Source organism: Puntigrus tetrazona, chromosome 6, assembly GCF_018831695.1.
Source record: "Puntigrus tetrazona isolate hp1 chromosome 6, ASM1883169v1, whole genome shotgun sequence".
In the NCBI taxonomy this organism is placed as follows: domain Eukaryota; kingdom Metazoa; phylum Chordata; class Actinopteri; order Cypriniformes; family Cyprinidae; genus Puntigrus; species Puntigrus tetrazona.
This window is the reverse complement of record NC_056704.1, coordinates 3,827,474-3,849,993: the sequence shown is the minus strand read 5'-3', so window position 1 is coordinate 3,849,993 and position 22,520 is coordinate 3,827,474. Positions and strand designations below refer to the sequence as shown.

The 22,520-nt window shown below is 36.2% G+C and overlaps 2 protein-coding genes across 5 annotated transcripts; both read left to right on the top strand.

Moving 5' to 3' along the window:
* Nucleotides 1-1,143: 1,143 nt before the first annotated feature.
* On the top strand, nucleotides 1,144-15,812 carry slc44a2 (solute carrier family 44 member 2). Of its 3 annotated transcripts, none has more exons than XM_043242250.1 (22): nucleotides 1,144-1,327; nucleotides 6,501-6,549; nucleotides 7,060-7,133; nucleotides 7,220-7,304; nucleotides 7,424-7,508; nucleotides 7,599-7,712; nucleotides 8,029-8,089; nucleotides 8,181-8,307; nucleotides 8,611-8,694; nucleotides 8,998-9,110; nucleotides 9,376-9,507; nucleotides 10,092-10,191; nucleotides 10,410-10,502; nucleotides 10,674-10,758; nucleotides 10,942-11,204; nucleotides 11,313-11,407; nucleotides 11,858-11,961; nucleotides 12,053-12,126; nucleotides 12,219-12,289; nucleotides 12,369-12,457; nucleotides 12,544-12,628; nucleotides 15,261-15,812. In XM_043242250.1, exons 1-22 carry the CDS (start codon nucleotides 1,291-1,293, stop codon nucleotides 15,368-15,370), a joined length of 2,130 nt encoding a protein of 709 aa, XP_043098185.1. In that variant the 5' UTR covers nucleotides 1,144-1,290; the 3' UTR covers nucleotides 15,371-15,812. The 3 variants fall into 3 exon arrangements, with proteins under 3 accessions (XP_043098185.1, XP_043098183.1, XP_043098184.1); XM_043242248.1 differs by lacking the exon at nucleotides 15,261-15,812 and adding an exon at nucleotides 13,759-15,141; XM_043242249.1 differs by lacking the exons at nucleotides 1,144-1,327; nucleotides 15,261-15,812 and adding exons at nucleotides 4,009-4,138; nucleotides 13,759-15,141.
* Nucleotides 15,813-15,890: 78 nt separating this feature from the next.
* On the top strand, nucleotides 15,891-21,907 carry odad3 (outer dynein arm docking complex subunit 3). 2 transcript variants are annotated; one of them, XM_043242251.1, is made up of 13 exons: nucleotides 15,936-16,070; nucleotides 16,564-16,673; nucleotides 16,772-16,849; nucleotides 17,169-17,339; nucleotides 17,438-17,539; nucleotides 17,726-17,851; nucleotides 17,997-18,119; nucleotides 18,288-18,431; nucleotides 18,851-19,011; nucleotides 19,168-19,324; nucleotides 20,193-20,342; nucleotides 20,537-20,621; nucleotides 21,676-21,907. In XM_043242251.1, exons 1-13 carry the CDS (start codon nucleotides 15,974-15,976, stop codon nucleotides 21,804-21,806), a joined length of 1,635 nt encoding a protein of 544 aa, XP_043098186.1. In that variant the 5' UTR covers nucleotides 15,936-15,973; the 3' UTR covers nucleotides 21,807-21,907. The 2 variants fall into 2 exon arrangements, with proteins under 2 accessions (XP_043098187.1, XP_043098186.1); XM_043242252.1 differs by lacking the exons at nucleotides 16,564-16,673; nucleotides 16,772-16,849 and having other exon boundaries at nucleotides 15,891-16,070.
* Nucleotides 21,908-22,520: the final 613 nt, after the last annotated feature.

Below are 22,520 nucleotides of genomic sequence, written 5' to 3'. Positions count from 1 at the left end.
AATAAATAAAACAATGAATTAATAAATTAATTAATCCTGTTACAAACTAGTGTTCTTTTATGCCCACCTGGGGGCGATATATTTTTTAATTAGTCCTGTTGAACACTTCTTCATTGTAATTTGGTGATTTAATTTTGGACTGAAGTAGGTAGTTGGGTAAAACAAAGATAGTAGGCCTATCTATTTAGCTATGGTGAAATTTGGAGTACAAAAAGTGTAGACTTTGTTGTAAATTGTTCACAGCATCCAAGTTTGCTGTCTTTAAAAAGGTCTTAAAAATTATGAGAAGTGAACAAATTATTATGAGAAGATTTTTGTTAATATGACTTAGTTTAACCCCCTACATTGTGACTGTAAATCTTTTTTTCATAATATTATATATTGTAAATATTTTTTATATTGTTTAAGATAGGCTATATATATATATATATATATATATATATATATATATATATATATATATATATATATATATATATATATATATAGCCTATGTTAAACCAATATGTAAAATGCTTTCAAAATTTAAACTTAACGATCTTAGATTTTTTTATTACTTTTATTTCCGTAGGCTAGCTATGTATACAATATTTTATGTGACTTTAAAATGATTTTGTAAAGGGTCTGGGAGGTGCCTTGTAACATATACAGAAGATGCACAACTTTGTCACCTGCTGCAAAACCTGATCCTGTTTATTACATTATTCATGACAATCAGAGAGTATCCTATTTGGTAAGTATTGTTGAAACGTTCATTTAATTAGTATTTCTAGGAAACGCCCTGTTATTTAGCCAAACTGCGTGAATGTGCACTTTTTCCTCACGCCAAAATTCTTTGTTAGTAGCAAATGTTGCAATGAAATGTTACAGAAACACGAAATGTTATGTACTAGATTTTTTTAATTAATCGTGTTAATGGCGAGACGAATGGGCATTGTATCGATCGTGTGTTGTTTTTCTAATTGTAGAAAAAAAAAAAAAAGTGATTTATTGCAAGCCAAACGCCGGTTACTTTCAGCGAACGAGCGTTTATGTTTCATTGGCTGAGACGGCTGTCTGTCATTTTTCCTGTCCTCTCATTGGCGGATTCGGCCCTCGCGCTCTCTCCTTAGGAAAAGCGGAGCACGTCGTCATATGCGCGTACTGTAGAGTGCGCTGCTGTTTGCCATAGGCTTCCACTGTAGAGCAGCGGAATTACTGATGGACAGTTCCTCGCAATATTAAGCGACGGCGATACTGTTACTTTAGACATTTAAGTGACCGCCACAAGCGCGCATCCTTTATTTCCAAATGGAGCCGGAGGAGAAAAACCCAGAGTCTAAATATGGTAAGGCGTTTTAATTTTTTAGGGTTTCTGAAAGTGGTGGGGATGGTCCTCTGATGGAAACAATGACTAATGCGTGGGGCGTGGGTCTCGGGCATTTTGATTAAGAACAACACTGAAGCGGACCCGCACGCTGGTGCTCGACATAAATCGTGCGTGATTGCATTAAAGCGATGCGTTAGACCGACGCGTGAGAGAAAGACAGGATACCGTAGAACGGATGCAATCAAGAAAAAACAATAGGCGTGGGCTCAAACACATGGCTGGCGTGATTACTCCCAGGTCAATAATTACTGCGATCATCATACGGTTGTTTTATGCGCCCTAATAAGTAAATGCGACTAGAGCTGCTTCTCTCATTGCCCACTATCGCACGCGCGTTATAAATGGAGTTTTCATTAACGTTGCCTATTATTTTTTTGCGTAACAGCAAGACTGAACGTCTGTATGGGCAATGATAAAAAAAATAAAAAGGTTTGTTAAAAGTGTGTTTTATTAACTAAATGGAATACTTGGATAGCTAATCAGAAAAGGCAAAAGCTGTAAAACTAATTTAAATTTTACATGATCTAGCATGCTTGGATACTCTGATGTTTGCCATAAAACTAGCAGCCACATGTAAAACCCTGAAAGGTTTCCAGTTACCATACTAACAGCAGTGTGGCTTTTATGAAACCACAATATTTTTTATTGAAACAACAGGTAGCATTCACTATAAAAAAAAAGAGTTTAATATATAAGCACTATAAAAAGACATTTTAGTATCATTAGGATGTTGTTATAATTTGATGAATATTTTAATGCTTTTGTATACATATCTTGTTAGTAGTTTGTGTAGTTAAATTTGTGAGTTGTGTATTTTAAAATAATTTTAGTATATTCTTTTTATTATAGAGATTGTTTAGTCTCATTTGAAATAAAAAATAAAATCTTTTTTTCCCAATATTTTTGATAAACAACATAATAGAGACACACACATTCAAGGAGAATCCAGACAAAGTGCAGGTTTCCCATAACCACCACAGTTGACTTATATAGGGAAAAATGTAACACATTTATGTCCTATTTTTCATTCTGACCTAGAAAATTATTTACTTCCACCAGTCGATATATTGCTGGGATAATTTCTAGCTTCGGTGTGATTTTCATCCAAAGACGATTTTTGCTTAATGACACCGAAGGTGAAGGTTTGATTATCTTGGGGGAGAAAATGAGGCTTGATGATAGGCCTCGTTCAGTGGTCTGCTTCTCATCTCAAAGGGTTAAGGATATTAATAATTCTTGATTGCTTCATCATCTTAAAGAGCCGCATTTAAACTGTCACTCAGAATGAAAAAAGCCTGATGAGCAATAGATGACTAAACTAGATTAAGCCGAGGATTCAGACTTCCTAAAGTCTATTCTCCTATTTCTTCTAAAGCCCCAGTCTCATTCCTGAAGGTTCTGCTTTGGCGAACGAGTTGCAACATGATTTTAAAGAGTCTGGGCAGGAGTGAAGCATAGGTGCTCAGATGACTTTTTGTCATCATCTTCTGGATTCAATCACGGTGTCTAAACCACATGAACTACAGAGATCATTACAGTAAATCTATGATAAGACTATGGGAAGCGCCTCTTCATGGTGTGCATGCAGAGACTGTAACTTTTCTAGAGCTCGTTCGTGAATGACAATGATACACTTCTCTCCAGTTGCCTAGCAATCTCACAACATTGCAATGCCCTTATAACTACAAAGGCATCTCAAATATCCGTGCCCCTTATTGTGTCTGGAAATCACGTGACTTTGCGGGTGGAAAAGGTCAGTTTGAAACAGGGGCCAAAGTGTATGATTAGAATCAAGCTGTAGGTTGCCTTCTGGCCATACGTCTGATGGGATCGAGCTTGAGAATAACGCACGATCTGTAGAAAAGACAGAGCAGACCCATAACACACAACCATGCCTTTCCACGTAAACAACAGCTGTGCACCACAGATTGGCTTTATGAAAATAGCTCCGTTTTTTGGCTCTTAAAATGTCAATCTGATCGCTTGAATCGCAGTTTCCCCGCAGATACCCTGATGCTGTTGAGCACTGCTTTTAACAGCACGGATGTCACTAATCTAACGTGCATAGGTTTATTTGCTGGAAAGTTGGAATTTGCAGGCAGCTGTGTGGCCTCACTTCTGGTGTTGCCGTATTGTTCGTCCTCTTGGATTTTCTAGTACAGAAGTGCTTGAGTGTAACAAAAGTTCTCCAGATGCCATTGAAATAGACGACCATTGGTGTCACCATAAATCCTCTACGCTTGTCAAAATTACCCCAAAATAACCTAGATTTATAAGTTGGTGGCAGTTTTGAATGAATCGAAGAAAATGCATTTATATTTACACCGTGCCCTAACCAGACGCAATGTCGCAACGCACAATAAAAGGCATTTTTTCCATGCCAGTGTGAAAACAGATATTTCACCTCAGAGCTCGGAAATAAATCAAAAGAAGCATACATGGTTAAACTGGGAAGTTGATGTGAACCAACAAGTTTGTTCCGTGACAAAGATCGCGTTAGTTACAGTATACAGGGTTTAAATTGGGCCCGATACCATGGAGGCCAAACAATTTCTTACATCATGTAAATATGCTACACATTCAAGATCAAGGAAGTGCGTTTAGAGTCAATTACAGTCAAGACGTGTTACTGAGGATGGAAACTATGACTAGTTTCCTGTTTCAAAACGTCGGAAGCGTACAGTCTGTCTGTTGATAACCGTAAACATTAAGACTAAAAATACTGAAAAGACGGTCAAATGGGAAGTGGGTCATATTATGGACAACAAGGTTTGGCTTTTTTTGTTTTTCAGATATGCTTAATATGTTCACTTTATAAATGCAACCCTGGTGTGAAGTTAAAAACAACATGCTACACGTAACAGAACTGTTAAGAGATGTAGAGCCTAAATCGTTACTATCCGTGTTACCACTAATGATTTGTTTTGTTGAAAGAGAACTGCTTAACTTTGAATTCCACCCGAGTAGGTTATTAGACAGTATGTGTCAGGTTAGCAGGATGTGAAGAGTGCCGGTGAGAGAAGCTGGACAGTGTTTGGAAAGCTCAGGTCATTAGGGAGCTGTTTGTGGATGGCTAAGAGCGTCTGGTTCACTGATGATTGCTCTAAATGGATGGCACCTCAATAAAATAAACTGTCAACAGCGAACACACACACACACACACACCGCACGCTTATTACGAACCGAGGCCTGCATTGGTTACTAGTGTAGAGTAGTGGAGCGTCTCAAGAGGCTTTAGGGCGGCAACAAAAAAGTCTTTCAGCCAAAGCGCTAATAACGGAAAACATTAACGCAAATATATTCTCAGCATTTTTTTCTATTTTGCAACTTGCACATCTGAAGCATATAGGGAAATGTACAGTGTAGCGATCAAAAATATTTTGGTGGTTGTTGTTAATGACATTTATCATTTTTAGCGCTGTCCAACAATTAATCACAAATGTTTTTGTTTACATAACATATGTGTGTGTGCTGTGTATATTTATTACATAAATACAAACATGTGCAAGTACATATTTAAGAAAGGCATACTGTGTTTATATATTAAATATATTTATGTATAATATATAAAATCTAAGAATATAAATGTATACATGGAAATATTTTAAAATATATACTATATGTGTATTATATATATATATATATATATATATATATATATATATATATATATATATATATATATATATATATATATAATATGTGTGTGTGTGTGTGTAAACAAAAGCTTTTATGTGATTAATTAGCACTAATAATTTTACAAAAATATTCTTATTTCAAAAAAATAGTTGAACTTGTGTGTATGTGTGTATGTATGTGTGTGTGTATATATATATATATTAAGCAGTACAATACAAAACAGTTATTTTAAATTCTAATATTTTACAGTATTACTATAATTATAATAAAAATGTATGCACTCTTGATTAGCAACAGAGACTTCTTTCAAATCTTAATGTATGAATGTTATTTTAGAGAAATATGGACACACCTTTTTCAGGCAAAATATTTCACAAAAAGAAATCTGTTGAGTTTAATATATTGAAACAAAAGATATATTTAGTAAATATAAAGTATTTGTACACAAGTACTATTATTTGTTTGTCCTCGATTTGATATGTGATTAATACCATAACATTAATACATTTCTAAGTTTTCATACGTGTTCAGATACTGTTTTGAACTATATATATATATATATATATATATATATATATATATATATATATATATATATATATATATATATATAAGCAAATAAGTACACTCCTCAAATGAATCCAACAGAAAGGACAAACTTAAATAAATAGAGTTGTTTGGAGCAGTCCGCTTCAGCAAAAGGCCTTGAATACAAGAGTTTATTAACATTTACTTCAGCCACTACAGGATGGGCTTCCTCTGCCCAAGCTGCTTCCCTAAATAGACACTGCAGCTTTGCCAAATTCACACTTGGCCGAGTTTAGTGAAAGTGAGGCCTTGCATACATGACTGAAGAATTCACAAACACAGGCCAAATATTCAGCATCATCTTAATATGCCTGATAATTCAGAGCGATGTGACTCGTAAATACTCTCAAACACACCAGCTTTAGTTTCAAAATAGCCTTATACCCAGTATACTTCATTTACAAATAAAGCAGAACTAACCTCATGTACTTCACTTGAGACAATCGGAAAGAAGTCTTGCTCTATAAATCTCACCACTTGATATCGTATGGTAGCACAACTTCCTCATCACGACACGAGCCAGTCTGTATTGCAATTAATTTGAGGTCAGCAGCTTTGAGCACAAGGAGGCCGAACTCTATGGCTCTGTGGTAAGACTGTGGTGGTGGTAGAAATGGGTCAGTAGAAATTGCTGGTAGATGTATTTGTGCTATTACCTGTTTACAGGACTACACGAGATAAATGCTAAAACATGGTGTAATGCAAAATATAGAGCGAAGAGAAATAGCTTTGAAAATATAAATTCAGCGTATTATTCTGAAATTATTATATCATTTTTTCACTGAATTTTCCACATTAGATTTAGAAGCATTATATACTGTAGAAATAGGAAGAAAGTCATTGCATTTTTTTCTGGACATGCCCCAATTCCGTAAATAAATACACAATTTTAATGTCTACGCAGGTGAGCCAAGGAAATTTGACCCCACATTTAAAGGGCCGATTTATAACAGGTGAGACAACCTTTATAAACCATATCTAATGTTTAGAAACTTACGTCAAAACAATTTTGTTTTTATGTTCTTTTGTATTACGTTATCATGTTTTTATTGTGTTAGTTAGCTAGTATACATAATTAAGATAAACTTTAAAATATTAATTGGAACGAACAAAAAAACTGTCTGTCTAAAAATTGTTAATAATGATCTGTTTTTGCAAATTATAGATGTATCTGATATCAGTGTTATTTTAATGCCATTTATTATGCTATTTAATTTTTTTTGTGTATTTTGAATTAGGTTTAATTTTGGTATTTTCACTTTAATTCTGAAAATGCAGTATTTTTGCCATTTATTATTACATATTCGCTTTATATTAACTTAAAATATTTCTAGCTACGTGCAACACTTCCCATTTATTTAAAGATAAACTACTACAATAAGTGAAACTGCAGTGATTAACATTTTATTTTAACATCGATGTGTGCTGTACCCCTGACCGTGAGCGCTTTTCTTGGTGAACAGGGGCTGCACAGACATTCTCTGTTGTATCCTGTTCATCTTGGCCTTGCTGGGCTACTTTGCAGTCGGGATTCTGGGTAAGTTGCATTCTATTTATTTTCGTCCATTTCAGAGGACATGCTGTTGCGTTTCCACACTGACAGCGCTGTGTCTTTTGTTACAGCATGGTCTCAGGGCGACCCCCGGAAAGTGATTTACCCGACGGACAGTAAGGGTCAGTTTTGCGGACAGGTCGGCTCCCCACTCGAGTGAGTAAAGCTGCTTCTTTGGAAACTCGCTTTGCCAGCACAATACAGCTCTGTGGTAAAAATTGCAGTTGTATCTCAGACCGTTCATTTTTCCTGGTTCGATCTGTCCCGATAATCAGGAAGAAGCCCCTGCTGTTCTACTTCAACATCATGAAGTGTGCCAGTCCTCTGGTCCTGCTGGAGTTTCAGTGTCCCACCACTCAGGTTCGGCACAGTTTCGGTGAACCTCTTTTTTTCGGTAGCTTCGCATTCGCAATTCTCAGTGTTACAGCTGTTCTTACGTTCACTTGACAGATCTGCGTGGAGAGATGTCCCAATAAATTCATGACTTTAGTGAAAGCTTTAAAAAACGAAGAAGACAGGGAATACTACAAGCAATTCTGCAAGGAGGGGGTTGACATGATCAGGGTGAGTTGATCATGATTCAGTTATTACGGTAGATTAATGACATTTGGACCATGCTGCCCACCACTAGTTTGCAGCTTTGACTTTATCGTAGCACTTTAACTTTAAGTGAATGGGAAGTGTTGCAAATAGCTAGAAATATTTTGTTAAACCTGTAACATAAGTAACAAAAATTAAAGATAAAATATATATAATAAATGGCAAAAATAGAAAAATACTACGTAAGATAGAAAGCATAAAAAAGAAACAGAGATAACATAGAAATTTCCAGGTGCTTGAGCAACACGCTTAATCCAAAAAATACTTTTCTCTTGTCCAGAACGCTCCTGAAATCCTGAAGGATGGCTTGTGCCCTTCAATACTCACACCTAGCAAGAATTGTAAGTCTTTAAATCTCACGAACGTGTTTGCTTCATTACATTAATCACGGTTCTCTTGCATTACAATGATGACCTTCTCCCTGTGTTTCAGTCACACGGAGATGCTTGCCCGCTCTGGAGACCTTGAAAGGTGGCGTAGTTGTGGTTGGCAACAAAACCGCGTTCACAGATGATAGCGGACAAAATATAAATGCAACAGATCTCCTTGAAGCCTCAAAGTTAGTCAAAGTATTATTTGTATTTGTTTGTATTAGATTATACTTCAATATAATCAGCGCTTTTTTGTGGTATTAAGATAGTATTCGAATTATTACTATTGAATTCGTTTTTACTTACAACTTTTTTATTTATTTTTGTGTATGTCTGTATGCTTTTTAATAATTTGTACTAATTTAAACTAGCTGAAATAATTATAATTTCTATTAAAGATGATTTTATTTCAAGTAACACTAAAATATAATGTGACATGTGTAATAATGAAATGTAGTCATATTGATTATAATTATTTGTAATTTTTGCAGGAAGTCCAATGTTGTGGTCGAGGCCCGGGCAGTAGCCATGAGGATCTTTGAGGACTATACTCAGTCCTGGCACTGGATACTCCTGTAAGCATGTGATTATTATAGCTTGATTAAATTTCTTCTCCTTTTAGTATTTGGTTATGGCTGTCAGATTTAAGGTCCTTGCGCACCGAGTCTGAAATTAAAAATATAATAATTAAAAAAATAATAATAAAATAATAATAATAAAAAAATTCGGAGGCAGTGTATTGAGACTACATGAGGTTATATTTATTTCTTAATGTGCAAAAATAAAATAGGAATTTCAGATTCAGTGTGCAATGACTTTTAGTGTTCACTAAATGAATCGCACTTCTATTGATCAAATGTGCGTGGGGCCTCTTTCAGCGGCTTGGTGATCGCCATGCTGGTCAGCCTGATCTTTATTCTCCTCTTGCGCTGTCTGGCTGGAGTCATGATCTGGGTTATGATCATCATGGTTGTCATTGTTATCGGATACGGTAAGAGTTCTCTTCTCAAATAACATCGTTTTTTATCATACATGTCTATCCTAATTACCAAAAACTTTTTTTGTTTAACCCTAACACACTTATAGTAATACTCTAGAAAATGTATTTAATAAATTTCTTTTATTTACTGTAACACTCATTATCACCATTAATGATTTCCATTGCTATTTTGTAATGTCATAATTTACTGTATGTATTTTTTTGTAAATTTGTATGTATTTAATCTACGTTTATCTCCTCTCCTCGTTCTCTTCAGGTATTTTCCATTGTTACATGCAGTACGCCAGTCTGAAAGGACTAGCCGGTTCTGATGTCACCATCAAGGATCTGGGTCTCCAGACAGACTTTTCCGTGTACTTACAGATTCAGCAGACCTGGCTTGCCTTCAGTGAGTTTTCATATTTCATATGTTATGTCAATTATCTGCAATACAAAAATGAATGCACTGCAATAAAAAATTCTGATTTAAGTACGATTTTTTAAAAATGTTTTCGTAATAAGGCTTACTACAATAAGAAAAATAATATTCTGAATTATTATTGCAGCTTGTTTTTTTTTAATACATATTAAAATGTCATTTATTTCAGTAATGGCGAAAGCTAATTTTCAGTGTCGCGTGTTTCTTGAAAAATCAACCCTTAACACTTTATTTTACGGTTACACTAGAATATTAGCTATTTATTAGTGCATATTCTACATCCCTAATCCTACCCAATATTTAACCTTACTAACTATTAATAAGCAGTGAATTAAAATTAATAGTTAATAGTTAACAAGTGTTCACAAATATATTACTGGCCACAGAGTTTTGAATGGTAGTGTATACATACGTATTCATCACATTAATGAGAATCTGTAACATTAAACTTTCTTCGACTGCAAATATGTACCCGTTTTCTTTGTCACCTTTAATTTTCATTATTTTCACAATTTTCATTCTACTGTGTCCTGTCCTCCTTTATCGCCACACAGTGATTATCCTGTGCATTGTGGAAGTGGTCATCCTCCTCCTCCTCATCTTCCTCAGGAAGAGGCTCCTCATTGCTATTGCACTCATCAAAGAGGCCAGCAAGTCAGTCTACTTCCTTACTGTAGTTTTTAGACGCGTTTCTGGCGTTGTTTGGTCTCGTATTCCATATCGCTGCTTTCTTTGGGTACTCTAATAGCATTAGGAGTTAAACAGCAGCGTTTTCTTCAGTGTGATGGATTAACTGTGGCTTAAAGTCATGAAAAAATAATAAGGTTAACCGGGAGTGTTAGGAAGTCCTAATAACCACATCTATTTTTCAGGGCCATCGGTCATGTGATGTCATCACTGTTCTACCCACTGCTGACATTTGCCCTACTCTCTTTAGTCATCGCATACTGGGCCATCACCGCCGTGTATCCTAAAACAAAAGAAAACAATGCAATCCCATCATAAAAAATAGACTAATTTCAGTTGGTCACTGTGGTTATTTTGCTGTTTCATTACCTTGAACACTGTACTTTGAGAATGTTGATGTGATGTGAATTTGTTTTCATGGACATACGACAACCTTAGCTATTGATTAGGTTTTTGTCAACCTCCAATGAGCCAGTATACAAGGTTTTCAATACAACCGAATGCATGTTTTCCAGAGACACCTGCAACCCAGAGGTTAGTGACTTTTTATACTAATTTTGCATAAAATCTCTCTACGTAAACATCATTTTGGCTGCTTATTGGCCGTTTTATTTAATTATGTTAAACAGTAGCGCATGTCTTCCTTGTTAAAGTATATTTTGCAGAGCAATGCTTGATAAAATGTATACATTTGCACTGATTTGTTTCTCTCCACAGACTTTTAACAGCTCAAATATCACCACCGTATGCCCCGATGCTGAATGTCTGTTTGCGTTTTATGGAGGAGAGACGCTATACCACAAGTACCTGATTCTGTTCCAGTTCTATAATTTATTCCTCTTCTTCTGGTGTGTCAACTTCGTGACAGCTTTGGGCCAGGTCACACTGGCAGGGGCCTTTGCCTCCTACTACTGGGCCTTCAAAAAACCCGACGACATCCCAGCTTTCCCTGTCTTCAACTCTTTGGGACGGGCCCTCAGGTGCGTGTTGAGAGAAATAGTTGCTCGTTTTTTAATACATTTTCGCCAAAATCATTCTTGTATAACATTACATTTTTGTATGCTCTATATCTCTCACTTATTTTCCAGGTATCACACTGGCTCCTTGGCATTTGGTTCCCTCATTCTTGCCATCGTTCAGATCATCAGGGTCATATTGGAGTATCTGGATCAGAAGCTAAAAGGTCTTGCTACTTTGGTGTTTTCATTGTGTGTGCCTTGAGAAAATATTTAGACCCTTTCATTTTTAACGCAGTGTTTGCATTTTGAGCAAACATTGGTCTGTCTTACATACCATAAATATGTTTTGAAGGTTGGCATTTGGATGAGAATGAATAAATATTTTTATTTTTAATTATATTTTTTCTCAGTAAGAATTAAAAAAAGAAATGTAGCATTGTTGAAAATACAGAGGGTATCGTCATCAGCATCAGATGAGCTCAAATGTACCCCATTTCTTTGAATTATCTTAATATTATTTTGATTCTATCTCACTTTTTGCAAAAAATACATGCTGACTGACATCCGAAAGGTCTAAAATACATCAAACAAATAACTGTGGGAAGTAATTGTGGAATACTTCATACGTTGCTTGCTATCTGATGTGTGTTTGAATCTTGATTTACTTCCTCTAGGTGCCCAGAATAAATGTGCAAAATTCCTACTCAGCTGCCTGAAGTGCTGCTTCTGGTGTCTGGAGAAATTCATCAAGTTTCTGAACAGAAATGCTTACATTATGGTAGATTTTCATTTCCCTTTTGTGAATTGTTTCTGGCTAGGGAGCCTCAGTAATGCAGATTTTATGATGTAAGTGCTCAAAAACTTTTCAGGTGGCGATATATGGTAAAAATTTCTGTACGTCTGCCAAGGATGCATTCTTTCTCCTGATGAGGAACATTATTCGGTGAGAGTTTAATGAATCTAAATCTTTTATTCGGCGTTTTGTGTATGTGATGAATAAACATGATAAACAGCCCGTATTGACCTGCTTTCTAGTGTGGCAGTTCTTGACAAAGTGACAGACTTCCTCTTATTTTTGGGTAAACTCCTCATCGTTGGAATTGTGGGTAAGTGATTTGGTCAGATATCTCGTGAATCCAGAGGTTTTTTGAGCACACACTAACTGCTTCTTCTTCCTCTTTTAAGGAATTTGTTCTTTCTTCTTTTTCACGGGGAAGATTAAAATAGTGGAGGATGCTGCTCCGTCCCTTAATTATTACTGGGTGCCTATACTGGTGAGCCAGCTTGAGTTTTATAAATCCAGCATTACCAGATTTCCCATTTTCCAGGTTGTAATAACTTCCTGTGCCTTCATTTACAGACTGTGGTGTTTGGCGCCTATCTAATTGCTCATGGCTTTTTTAGCGTATACGCCATGTGTGTGGACACACTCTTCCTCTGTTTCTGTAAGTGTGAAGCAGCTTTATTTATTTCACGAGATGATACGTTATAAAAAAAACATTACAATTTGTCAAATTGTTGGCTGAGTAACAAAACAAGAGTTCTGATGATAACAGATGTTGTGTTAGATTTTTATCGGATGTTTACAGATGTTCAACTTTTTTTGCTCAACTTGAACAGCTAAGCTCTTGTGCAGCACTCAAAAAACTTTCTTTCCTTTCCTTTAAATGTTATTCTTTTCTGAATGCAATAGAGAGCAACAGTGATCGCTGCATTAAACATTCATTTTCTCTATATTCAATAAAAAAAATCAATAGAATTACAAACCTTGAGGCAAACCAACCAGCTCTGAGACACATTACAATATTACAAACAAAGTGAATTAGTATTCAGTCTTATTTTTCAGTTTGTGTATGAGGGGGTTAACTATTCATCCAATAAAGCTTTGTAAAAGATGGCACTGATTCAGAAAATTATCTAAAAATAAAATACCATACTTGACCCTGGACCACAAAATCAGTTATAAGTAGCACTGGAAGTAGAACTTGACTTTGATTGATTTTTCTTTTATGGAAAAAACATTAGGATATTAAGTAAAAATCACGTTCCCTGAAGATATTTTGTAAGTATCCTAACATAAATATATCAAAACTTAATTTTTGAGTATTAATATGCTTTGGTAAGAAAGTGTAGTGTAGATAGTGTAGATAAAAACAGATTTTGTCATCCACGCTGATTCATAGGAGTGGGCAATCATTGCTGATTCTCATTTCCATGGTAACAGCTGCTTCTTTTTCAGATTATGTAATTCTCAATTGGCTATTAAACACGTTTTTTGCAATCACATTTATGGCTTCTACAGAAGCGCATATCATTGTTTCCTCAGAGCTCCTGTATAGAGAAAATGACTTTTGGAGGATTTGACTTGTGGGACTCACTGTTGAGATATCTGCATATCACAAATGCTTACAGGGGCTTTTGGCTTGCTTCGTGTCTAACCATTTCCTTCTTTGTCTCTCTTTTTCTCTCTTCAACATGATTTTGTCCAATCATGTCCTTGTGCTCCTTTCTGCTACGTGCTTTGTCAAAACACTAACATTTGAAAATAACCACCACTCGCAAACACAAACTCAAGGCGAAGATCTGGAGAGAAACGACGGTTCCTCCGACAAACCGTTTTTCATGTCTCCCGAGCTGCACCAGATTTTGTCAATTGAAAAAAGCTCAGAGGAGACGGACCACGCAGAGGTACCCGTCATACAGGTGCAAGCCGAGGAGGAAATCCCGCTGCAGGAGAATGGAGAGGTGCAGCTTAAAGAGCAGGGCGTCCTAAAGCAAGAGCAGGAAGAAGAGACGCCACTAAACCAGGAGACGCACGTTGAAGAGCCGGCCCAAGAAACGCAACCTCCAGAGGCACCCGCAGCCGACGAGGAGAAACCCGAAGAGCAGGTTACAACCCAAGAGCCCGAACCGCCACAAGTGACCCTACAACAAAACGGACCCCAAGAGGTGGACGCTGAGGACAAGGAGGAGCAGGTGGCCCAGCCTCAAGCAGAACCACCACAGGCCGAGAGCCAACAGGAACAGGAACCAGAGGAACCGAAGCCTCAAGAAAACGGACCTCAAGAGAGCGAGACCCTGCTCACCCCTCAGGAGTAGATGAAGGTGGAGTTGTGAAACGTTTCAGAAAAGCCTACTGATTTAGGAGCTGGTGCACTTTTGGTGGCTTTGATAAGCCATTAGCATACACTGGAAAGTACCTCCTTCATTCGCGTCATAATGTTTACTCAATCAATGAATTTTGAGAACTGTCTCTTAAACAATAATCACTGGTCATAATGAATGGCATGACATAAAAATTGGACAGAAGCATACTGGAAGTATGAGCTGTTTGATTGACAGTTGGTTATGTGGACCTAAACCCCATTAGATATGCCTACATAGCACTTGTAGAATGTGACTGTGTTTGTGTTTTATGTAGAACGTTTTAATGTAAGGACATATAAAAGTGTAATGTAGGTGCTTGACTTGTGCCTAAATATCGTTACTTAGCAATGTCTTAATCATATTGAAGAATGCAAAAAGATTTTGCAGCATCGCTATGTTTACAGCAGCAACAACAACAACAACAACAAAAACACCTGTTTACAGTGATAGCAACCAAGACCAAACAATGTCATTTTGTAAGAATTTGTGCAAATGTGTTTGAAAATTGTGTTAATTTTATGCCTAATGTGACAATTTTATGGTGCAGATGAACAAAATTTTTTAAAAATGCTACCGAAAGCAAGTCGACTTAAAAACAAATCAAAGAAAGATGTAACAACACCCTTCTATTCTGGTCTGCTGTGACTATTTATTGTATTGACCGATTGCAATCTTTTCAATGCCTGAGATTTGTCGCTGTTTGCCACTCTGTTGCCTCTTTTTCTACCTCTGTGCTTCACTTTTCTCAATCTTTGCATGTTGGTAATGTGATCTCCCAGTGCTTTAATAAATCAAAATCTCTTTGTTGAGATCTCAAGCCTTTTTTTGCTATCAAGGCGCTGCTTCTATTGCTGCCGTTTATACTTCTTGACGTATTTCATGTTAAGTTCATGCTTCTTTTTTTTGTCTCAACCTAAATTATTCCAACAGTGGAGGATCTGGAGCGCAATGATGGGACAGTGGACAGACCGTACTTCATGCCAGAGAGCCTGCTGTCAATCCTCAAGAAGTCCAACGAGGGGGTGAAAACATTGGACTAAGGAAAGAATGAAAGATTTCTATAGAAAAAAAGAAGTTTAGGGACAGGAAAATAGAAAGATTTGCCATACTTGCACTCATTTTTTTAGCTCAGGCACCAGTGAGGACTACCAGTCATTACAGCCAAAAGTGTTATATATATATCTTACTGTTGTTTTTACTTAAAACGTGAATTTGTATATATTATGCTTTATTAGACTTGGCACCACTGTTACTGAATTACTTTAAATACATTAGACCTATTCTAATATCTATGACAGTGTTATTGCTAACATTTTTTATACCTGACAATCTAATGAAATTTCATTTTTATATGTTTCTGCAGTGTTTTTCAGTGCGTCCAGCTGACGTAGCCTTTTTGTGTTGCTGTTTGTTTGTTGCGGACTGTAAATAATTCTCTGATGTAAAATGGGGAGAACTAATAAATATTAATTAGGCCAAGAACGTAATGTCGTATTATTTTCTGCGGCGTAAAGGTACGTAACTCAATATTCATGAGACGACGAGCTTCGTTACTAGGCAACCGGTTGAAAACAAACGAGACTTGTCTTGAGGGCAAGGCCATAGCGGGGAAAGAAATCCATTTATGAACACCAATATAATAAATGTTCATAAAAATGCCCGCCACTTCTTTCTCAGAGGACATCGATCCCCCCACCCATGATGAAATTTCGGAGCTCCAACGAAAAATTCATCTTCTGAGTAAGCTTTTACCGTGGATTTTACCGTTTAGGATGAAGCAGTTAAGTTACGGAAGTAACGTTATGTTTTATTATTGCTATGTTTTTGTTTTATTATTATTTTCATCATTAATTAATATTTTAATATTAATATATTATCGAGAATGCAAGCAATCAACTTAAGTAAAATAAGTGAAGAGTTCAGATGCAAAGGCCTGTAAGTGCTCTCTAAAATTAGCATTTTTTATCAGGCTACTATGTTTAGGTTCAACAAACGTAACGTAACAACAACGTATATGTCCTTTTGTGTGCAATAAAGTAAAATAACTACAGAAATATAGCATCCTGATAAAAATGCGCATTTACTTAGAGACTTTGCCTGCGGTTTAGTACCGGTTTAATACCTTCGTATATTTTTTTTTTAGAAAAGCAAAGAGCTCAATAAAATGAAAATGTTGCATGATATTACACATTTTGCTCGATGAATTGTTGTTTTTCCCCCCACTGTCCACTAGATGGAGACTATTCAATAGCGCATATCGAAAACTCTCAGTCTGCCAAACACATAGAAACTATCCTGCAGCTGAGACTTGAGAATGCAAACCTGCAGAAGATACAGCTCGAGGTCATAAAACACATAAGTAATATTTAAATTAATAAAGACATAATTTAAAGTATAGCTTCAACATATGCATTGATGCATCTGTTGGTCACGGTTTCCAGGGAGATGAACAAGTTATCAAGGATGTTTTTCAAGGCCATGGGATGGAGAAAGAATCTTTCAGGAACATGTCTGTGAAGGTGAGGTAAAATGGTGTTTCCTGGAAGAAATAGGTCACCCAAAAAATAAATGTATGTCATCCAAGGTTGTTCATTACAACAGAAAATAATCAGAAAGTAATCCATAATACTTTAGTCTGCAGTAATAAACTGTGTGTTTCTGATTAATCCATCAAGGCATTTTCATCTTTAAACAGTCCTCCGTCTATAATATTGCAGTTATTTACTACCAAAAACAGGTTTCACTGCAAGGAAGTTGCATAATCACCTGTATATAATTTATGGTCCAGAAAAACGTTTTAGTCTCTCTTCGCTATTAACAGAGATCTTTGTTGTGCAGTCTGCTCGTACGGTTCTGGAGAAGCAGGTGTGTGATAAAATGAAGAAGCAGAACGCTTTGAAACACACCACTCAGACACAGAAGCAGCATTTAGAAGACTTGAAGCTCCTGGTACTGAAGCCTCAGAACAGCAGCCCTCTGCCTGACACCCAGAAAGGAGAGGAGGAAAAGGTAGAAACCCATTTTCTCTGCCCATTTTGGATGAACATTGATGAATCTTTTAAAAAAAATGTGCATGATATTATTGTTATTGCGTACCCGTTATATAGAAGCTGCGCATTCTGGAAAACAGTTTGGAGAAATCACAGCTGAAGTACCATGAAGCAGTGCACATAACGCGAGGATACCGCAAACTGAAAGAGCACCTACAGGTATCAGAGCAGTAACACAGCACAATAAACCGTATGCGTATGAAGCAATGATGTTACAATATAATTTTCCCTGTATCAAATAATTGCGGCCTTGGTACGCCCTTTTTAAAAGCATAAAAAAACCTTACCAAACCCATTGACATTTCTAATGGGCATTTCTTACTATCCTCTGTTCTGTTTGCTCAGGAAGAGAGTCTTACATTTCAACCTCAGCTGGACAAGATGGAGACAGAAGTCTATTGGCAGACACAAGTGCTTAGAGACCTACATGTAATGAACAACAACGTTCTCCTGTTCAAGGATGCAGCCAAGGTAAAGACAAAGCATTTCATGAATAATTGAAAAATGATGACATTATAAATTCTATAAATTGATAGCATGTAAGTATGCCAGAGTAAATGTCATCACAGTGTGTGTGTGTGTGTGTGTGTGTGTGTGTGTGTGTGTGTGTTTCCAGGCTGAGCTGCAGCTGCAGGAGGAGCAGGTGTACAGAGAGCGCAGAGAAAGAGAGAAAATCCTCTCCCGCTACAAGAAGCAGGCGGAGGAGAGGATAGCTCAGGCAGAGAGGATGAAGAGAAGAGTGAGCATCATCTGCCGCAATTACATCTACAGCAACTATAATACAGCTAGCAGTGCAATACTCTAATACAGCATAAGCTTGATGATAGCATGTTGCTAGGATCCGTTTGGCCAAATGTAAGATTTTTTTTGTCAAGTTTAACAAACTCCTTCCATCTGACACATCCAGCCCCAGTGGGCAACCATGAACCCCGATGAGCTGAGCAGTGACGCCCCGCGCACTCCCAACACAGTAGAAGAAGAAGAGTCCATCTCTACTTTTGAGGAAGCCTTCCAGCATGCCAAAGAGGCCACTGGAGTCACAGACTCACAGGTGAAGGCAGACAGTACTAACCCTATGAAGCCTACTGTATCATGTCTGATATGCAAAATGATCAATATGATGATTTTTTTTTAAATTGGTGTAAAAATTAGTAGTATTTTGCAAACTCTGACAGATGCAATTTAGGTTTATATCCATACAGCCCAATTAGTGTAAAGTTCTTATGTATTTATATTACATGCTTAATTTTTGTCCATATAAATATCAGGAATACATCAAATTGTATTTTTGCTAGACATATTCTCACTATATTATGCTATATGAGCCATAAACAAACATGCCTCAACAAATCTAATGATTAATTTATGAGATTAAACCCATATAGACTACTTTTTTTAATAACCACCTTCAAATTGTTTTTTAAATGTATATTGATTGTTTATGTTTATTCACAATGTCTCTTATAATAGGAAATAGTGGACAGGTTTATCTCTCAGGGGGAGACACAGGAACATTTGGAGAAGATGAAGGCAGAAAATGAGAGAATGCTGCTTGAACTGAAGGAAGAGAGGAATATGTCACAGACTCAATATCAGAACGTAAAATACTCACGCGAAGCTGAATTCTCAAGGTGAGAGCAGACACTGTGTTCTGTATGAATACTGCAATATCACTTGACACGCAGTTATTGTGACCGAATGCTCTGGTCTTACCATTTTCTCGATGGAATCATATAATAGCGTTATTGTTATCAGTTATCAGCTCTTTAGTTCTCTTTTTTGATCAGCGTCCGACAGATGCTGCAGGACTGCGAGCATGAACTAGAGCAGGAGCAGCAGCACAGTGAAGCAGCAAAAGACGGCCTGGAGAGACTCACGCATACACTAAACACCGTCAAAGCAGGAGTGCAGCAGCTCAGTGACAAACTGCAGCCCATACCCCTGGTACTAATGAATTCTCTCCAATACATTAAACATGCTCCACTAAACATGCCTTTTCGTCACTTAGTTAATGATGTGTTTTTAATAGGCTTCTAGGAATTTTAGACTTCTGTGTAGCTTCCTAGAACTTAATGGGGTCTTAAGTTTTTTTAACTTGATTTTCTTCCCTGGGGTCCATTTATAATGTTAGTCAAGGTTTCTTACACCAATAACAGTTTCATTTATTCGTAATTTATTTGACCTTTTCCACCCTCTCTGACACTTAAAATCTAAAATGAGTATTAACACTACATACAGCTGCAGTTTTAATGAATGTATTTCTGGTACGAATAAAAGATACAGGATGTTTAATAAAACACCATACTGGTATGTATCAATGTTTTACGTTCAAATGTTTTGGGTCATGTTCACCAAAACCCTTTTAACAAAAATGTTAAAATGTTTCTTATGCTCATAACAGCTGTATTTCTAGATAAAAAAACTAAACAATATTATATTTCTATCATTTAAAATAACTTTTATAATTTATTTAAAAATGTAATTTATTCTTGTGGTATGAAACTGAAATTATATGTAGAAATATTATATTTGAATTATTTAATGAATAGAAAATTAAAAGGATTGCATTTATTTGAAACATAATTATTTTATTCCATAAATGTGTTTCACTTTTGACCATTTTAATGTGTCCTTGTGTAATAAAATGATTCATTTGTTTATTTTATTTTGTAATTGTGAACAGTAATATATAAGCGTGATTCATTAAAAGTGACCAAACCACATTTCTCTGGTTTGTGATTAAGAAAAAGTTTTTACCTATCAAGGATGTATTCACAAAATAAACGTAAGTATTTTCCATGTTTTTTGATAGATGAAAGGTCCATCACCACAGCTGCCTTTAGATTCAGAAGAACACATGCTGCAGCTGATGTCTGAGGCCGACCAGAAACTGATGCTGCTGAAGGAGGAACTACAGGGCAAAGATCTGGCCACCATCATGAGAGAGTTGGAGGAAGAAGAGGTGAGGAACACTAATTAGTCATGTTGGTGTAATTATATTTTTCGCTTGTTGAAAATGTGTCACTGGTGAAACATTATTATGTTACTTTAACTGTTTTGTTTACTGTAGGAATATGTGTCATATTTTATTTTTTGTCATCTATAGAATAACCTTTATTTATACTATTATACTGCTGTTTTAATGCCCCCCTGCAGTTCCATGCCAGAATAGCAGGGAAACTTCCACACTACAACACTCGCATTCAGCTGCCTGAGACCCAGAAACAGGACTTTTTTGATGGTGAGACATTACCTCATATTTCCATGGCATCCCATTTCAGACACGTGCTGAAAAAAATCATGCTTTGGTAAATCAAGATAAAATAAAAGTCATAAATATGACATATAAAGTCAAATAATGAAATATTAAGTAATAATTATGAGAAAACACTAGATAATTAAATTAAGAAATAAATTGTTCAAAATATTAAATGTGTCGTTGTCTTTTGTCATAGACAACTTGATCTCATAATTTAAACTTTCTGTCATAGCTATGATTTTAATCTCAGTTTTAGTCATTATTTCTATTTTTCTTATAACTTAATGCAGTTCTTTTGTCAGAATGTCATAATTGTGAGTTTCTTGTAGCATCTTGTAGTTTCAACAGATTTTTTTTATTTAATAACTTTGGCTTTTCATGTCATTTAAAATAAAAAAGATCGAATGGAATGGATATCAATACGCATCAAATATTTCTGAATGAAAAACTGAAGTGTGAAGTCATGAATATCAGCGTGATCCTCAATATAAGATAAACCACACTTATAATGATATTTGCTATGAATAATTATACAAGTTTTGTACTTTTTAAAAAAGATCACGTATTCAAAGAGTAAAAAAATATAATATTGGATGGTTACACCACATAAATGTCACCTTTTTGTAGAAAATTGTATCAAAAATGTTAAAACCATGTTAACTTATGCTATTTGTGTTTTAAGCTTGTTTCTTCATCTTAGACACTCTTCACTGTGCTTTGTGAACTTGGAAAGCTCTTGAGCAGGCACGGCCATGTGTTTTTGCTCTGGTGCACAGTTCAAAAGCTCCCTCTTACAAAGAAGATGTTCACCTGTGATCTCTTGATTTAGTTCTTTCTTCAGTCTGTACGCTGTGTGGTATTAGAAGCTTCCCCTCCTGTTGTGCAGTGCTGGATTTGTTAAGGTGTTAGGAGACTGGCCTGCTGGTACACGGACTCCGAGAACGCTGTTGATCCATATGTACAGTAAACAATGACAATTTTAAGCAGAGAAATGTGACAGGAATCTTACACACGTGCATGTCTTGTCTGTGTACAGATGAGGAGGACAGCGGCGCTGATGACGGTGATGTCACCAACCGTGTCACACTGAAGCACCAGTCTCAGTCAATAATTGACGCAAACACCAGGAGGAAAACCCGCATCAAAAAGAGGAAAGGCCAACTCTGATCTGATCCAGTCACACATCTGAGTTTAAAACCTTATCTCTATTCCATATGTTCATGCTGATGCAGTTTGATTGTAATAAATGTATCAGCTGCTGGAGTTTATGCACGATTCCTTGCATGCCTTTAACACATGATTCGAACGTGACACCCGTGTGAAGATAAGTCACAGGTTCCATCTCAGAACAGAATTTGAAGAATGTCCCGTGTCAGGGACATTTAGAGCGTTACAAATAATTCAAATAATTGTTATGTTTTTGAATGTTCTATTCATTATAGAATCTCGGGGAAAATGTATCACGGTTTCCACAAAAACATTAAAAAGTACTGTTTTTTTTCAGCATTAATAAATAAATGTTTCTTAAGCAGAAAATCAGCATATTAGAATAAGTTCTTAGAATAAATAAATGTTCTCAAATATTCAGAGGATTCATCCTTTATTGGCACAAAATGTTACTTATTTTTGGACCAAATAGTGTGGGGGATCTATGATGTCACTTTTTAGGTGAAAACACGGAAGCGAGTTAGCATTTTAGCATTTTTTTTGAATGGGAGTTTGCTTAAATCCTCTAAAATAAGGTCCGTGGTTCACACAAGCTCAATATACGTTAACGTTTTATTCCATGACATAAAACACATCAGCTACACAGCTGATTTTTATTCTGTTAAAAAAGTAGCAACGTGAGAACGTTTCGTATTAACAGCCAATCATAGTTTA

What these genes read in the sequence shown, in the direction of transcription:
- odad3 (XM_043242251.1), top strand. Translation starts at nt 15,974, where the DNA reads ATGTTCATAAAAATGCCCGCCACTTCTTTCTCAGAGGACATCGATCCC. An exon ending in CGCGAAGCTGAATTCTCAAG is followed by an intron (nt 19,012 to 19,167) that starts GTGAGAGCAGAC and finishes TTTTTTGATCAG; the next exon opens with CGTCCGACAGATGCTGCAGG. An exon ending in GAGAGTTGGAGGAAGAAGAG is followed by an intron (nt 20,343 to 20,536) that starts GTGAGGAACACT and finishes GCCCCCCTGCAG; the next exon opens with TTCCATGCCAGAATAGCAGG.
- slc44a2 (XM_043242248.1), top strand. Translation starts at nt 1,291, where the DNA reads ATGGAGCCGGAGGAGAAAAACCCAGAGTCTAAATATG. An exon ending in AGGGGGTTGACATGATCAGG is followed by an intron (nt 7,713 to 8,028) that starts GTGAGTTGATCA and finishes TCTCTTGTCCAG; the next exon opens with AACGCTCCTGAAATCCTGAA. An exon ending in CACACTCTTCCTCTGTTTCT is followed by an intron (nt 12,629 to 13,758) that starts GTAAGTGTGAAG and finishes CACAAACTCAAG; the next exon opens with GCGAAGATCTGGAGAGAAAC.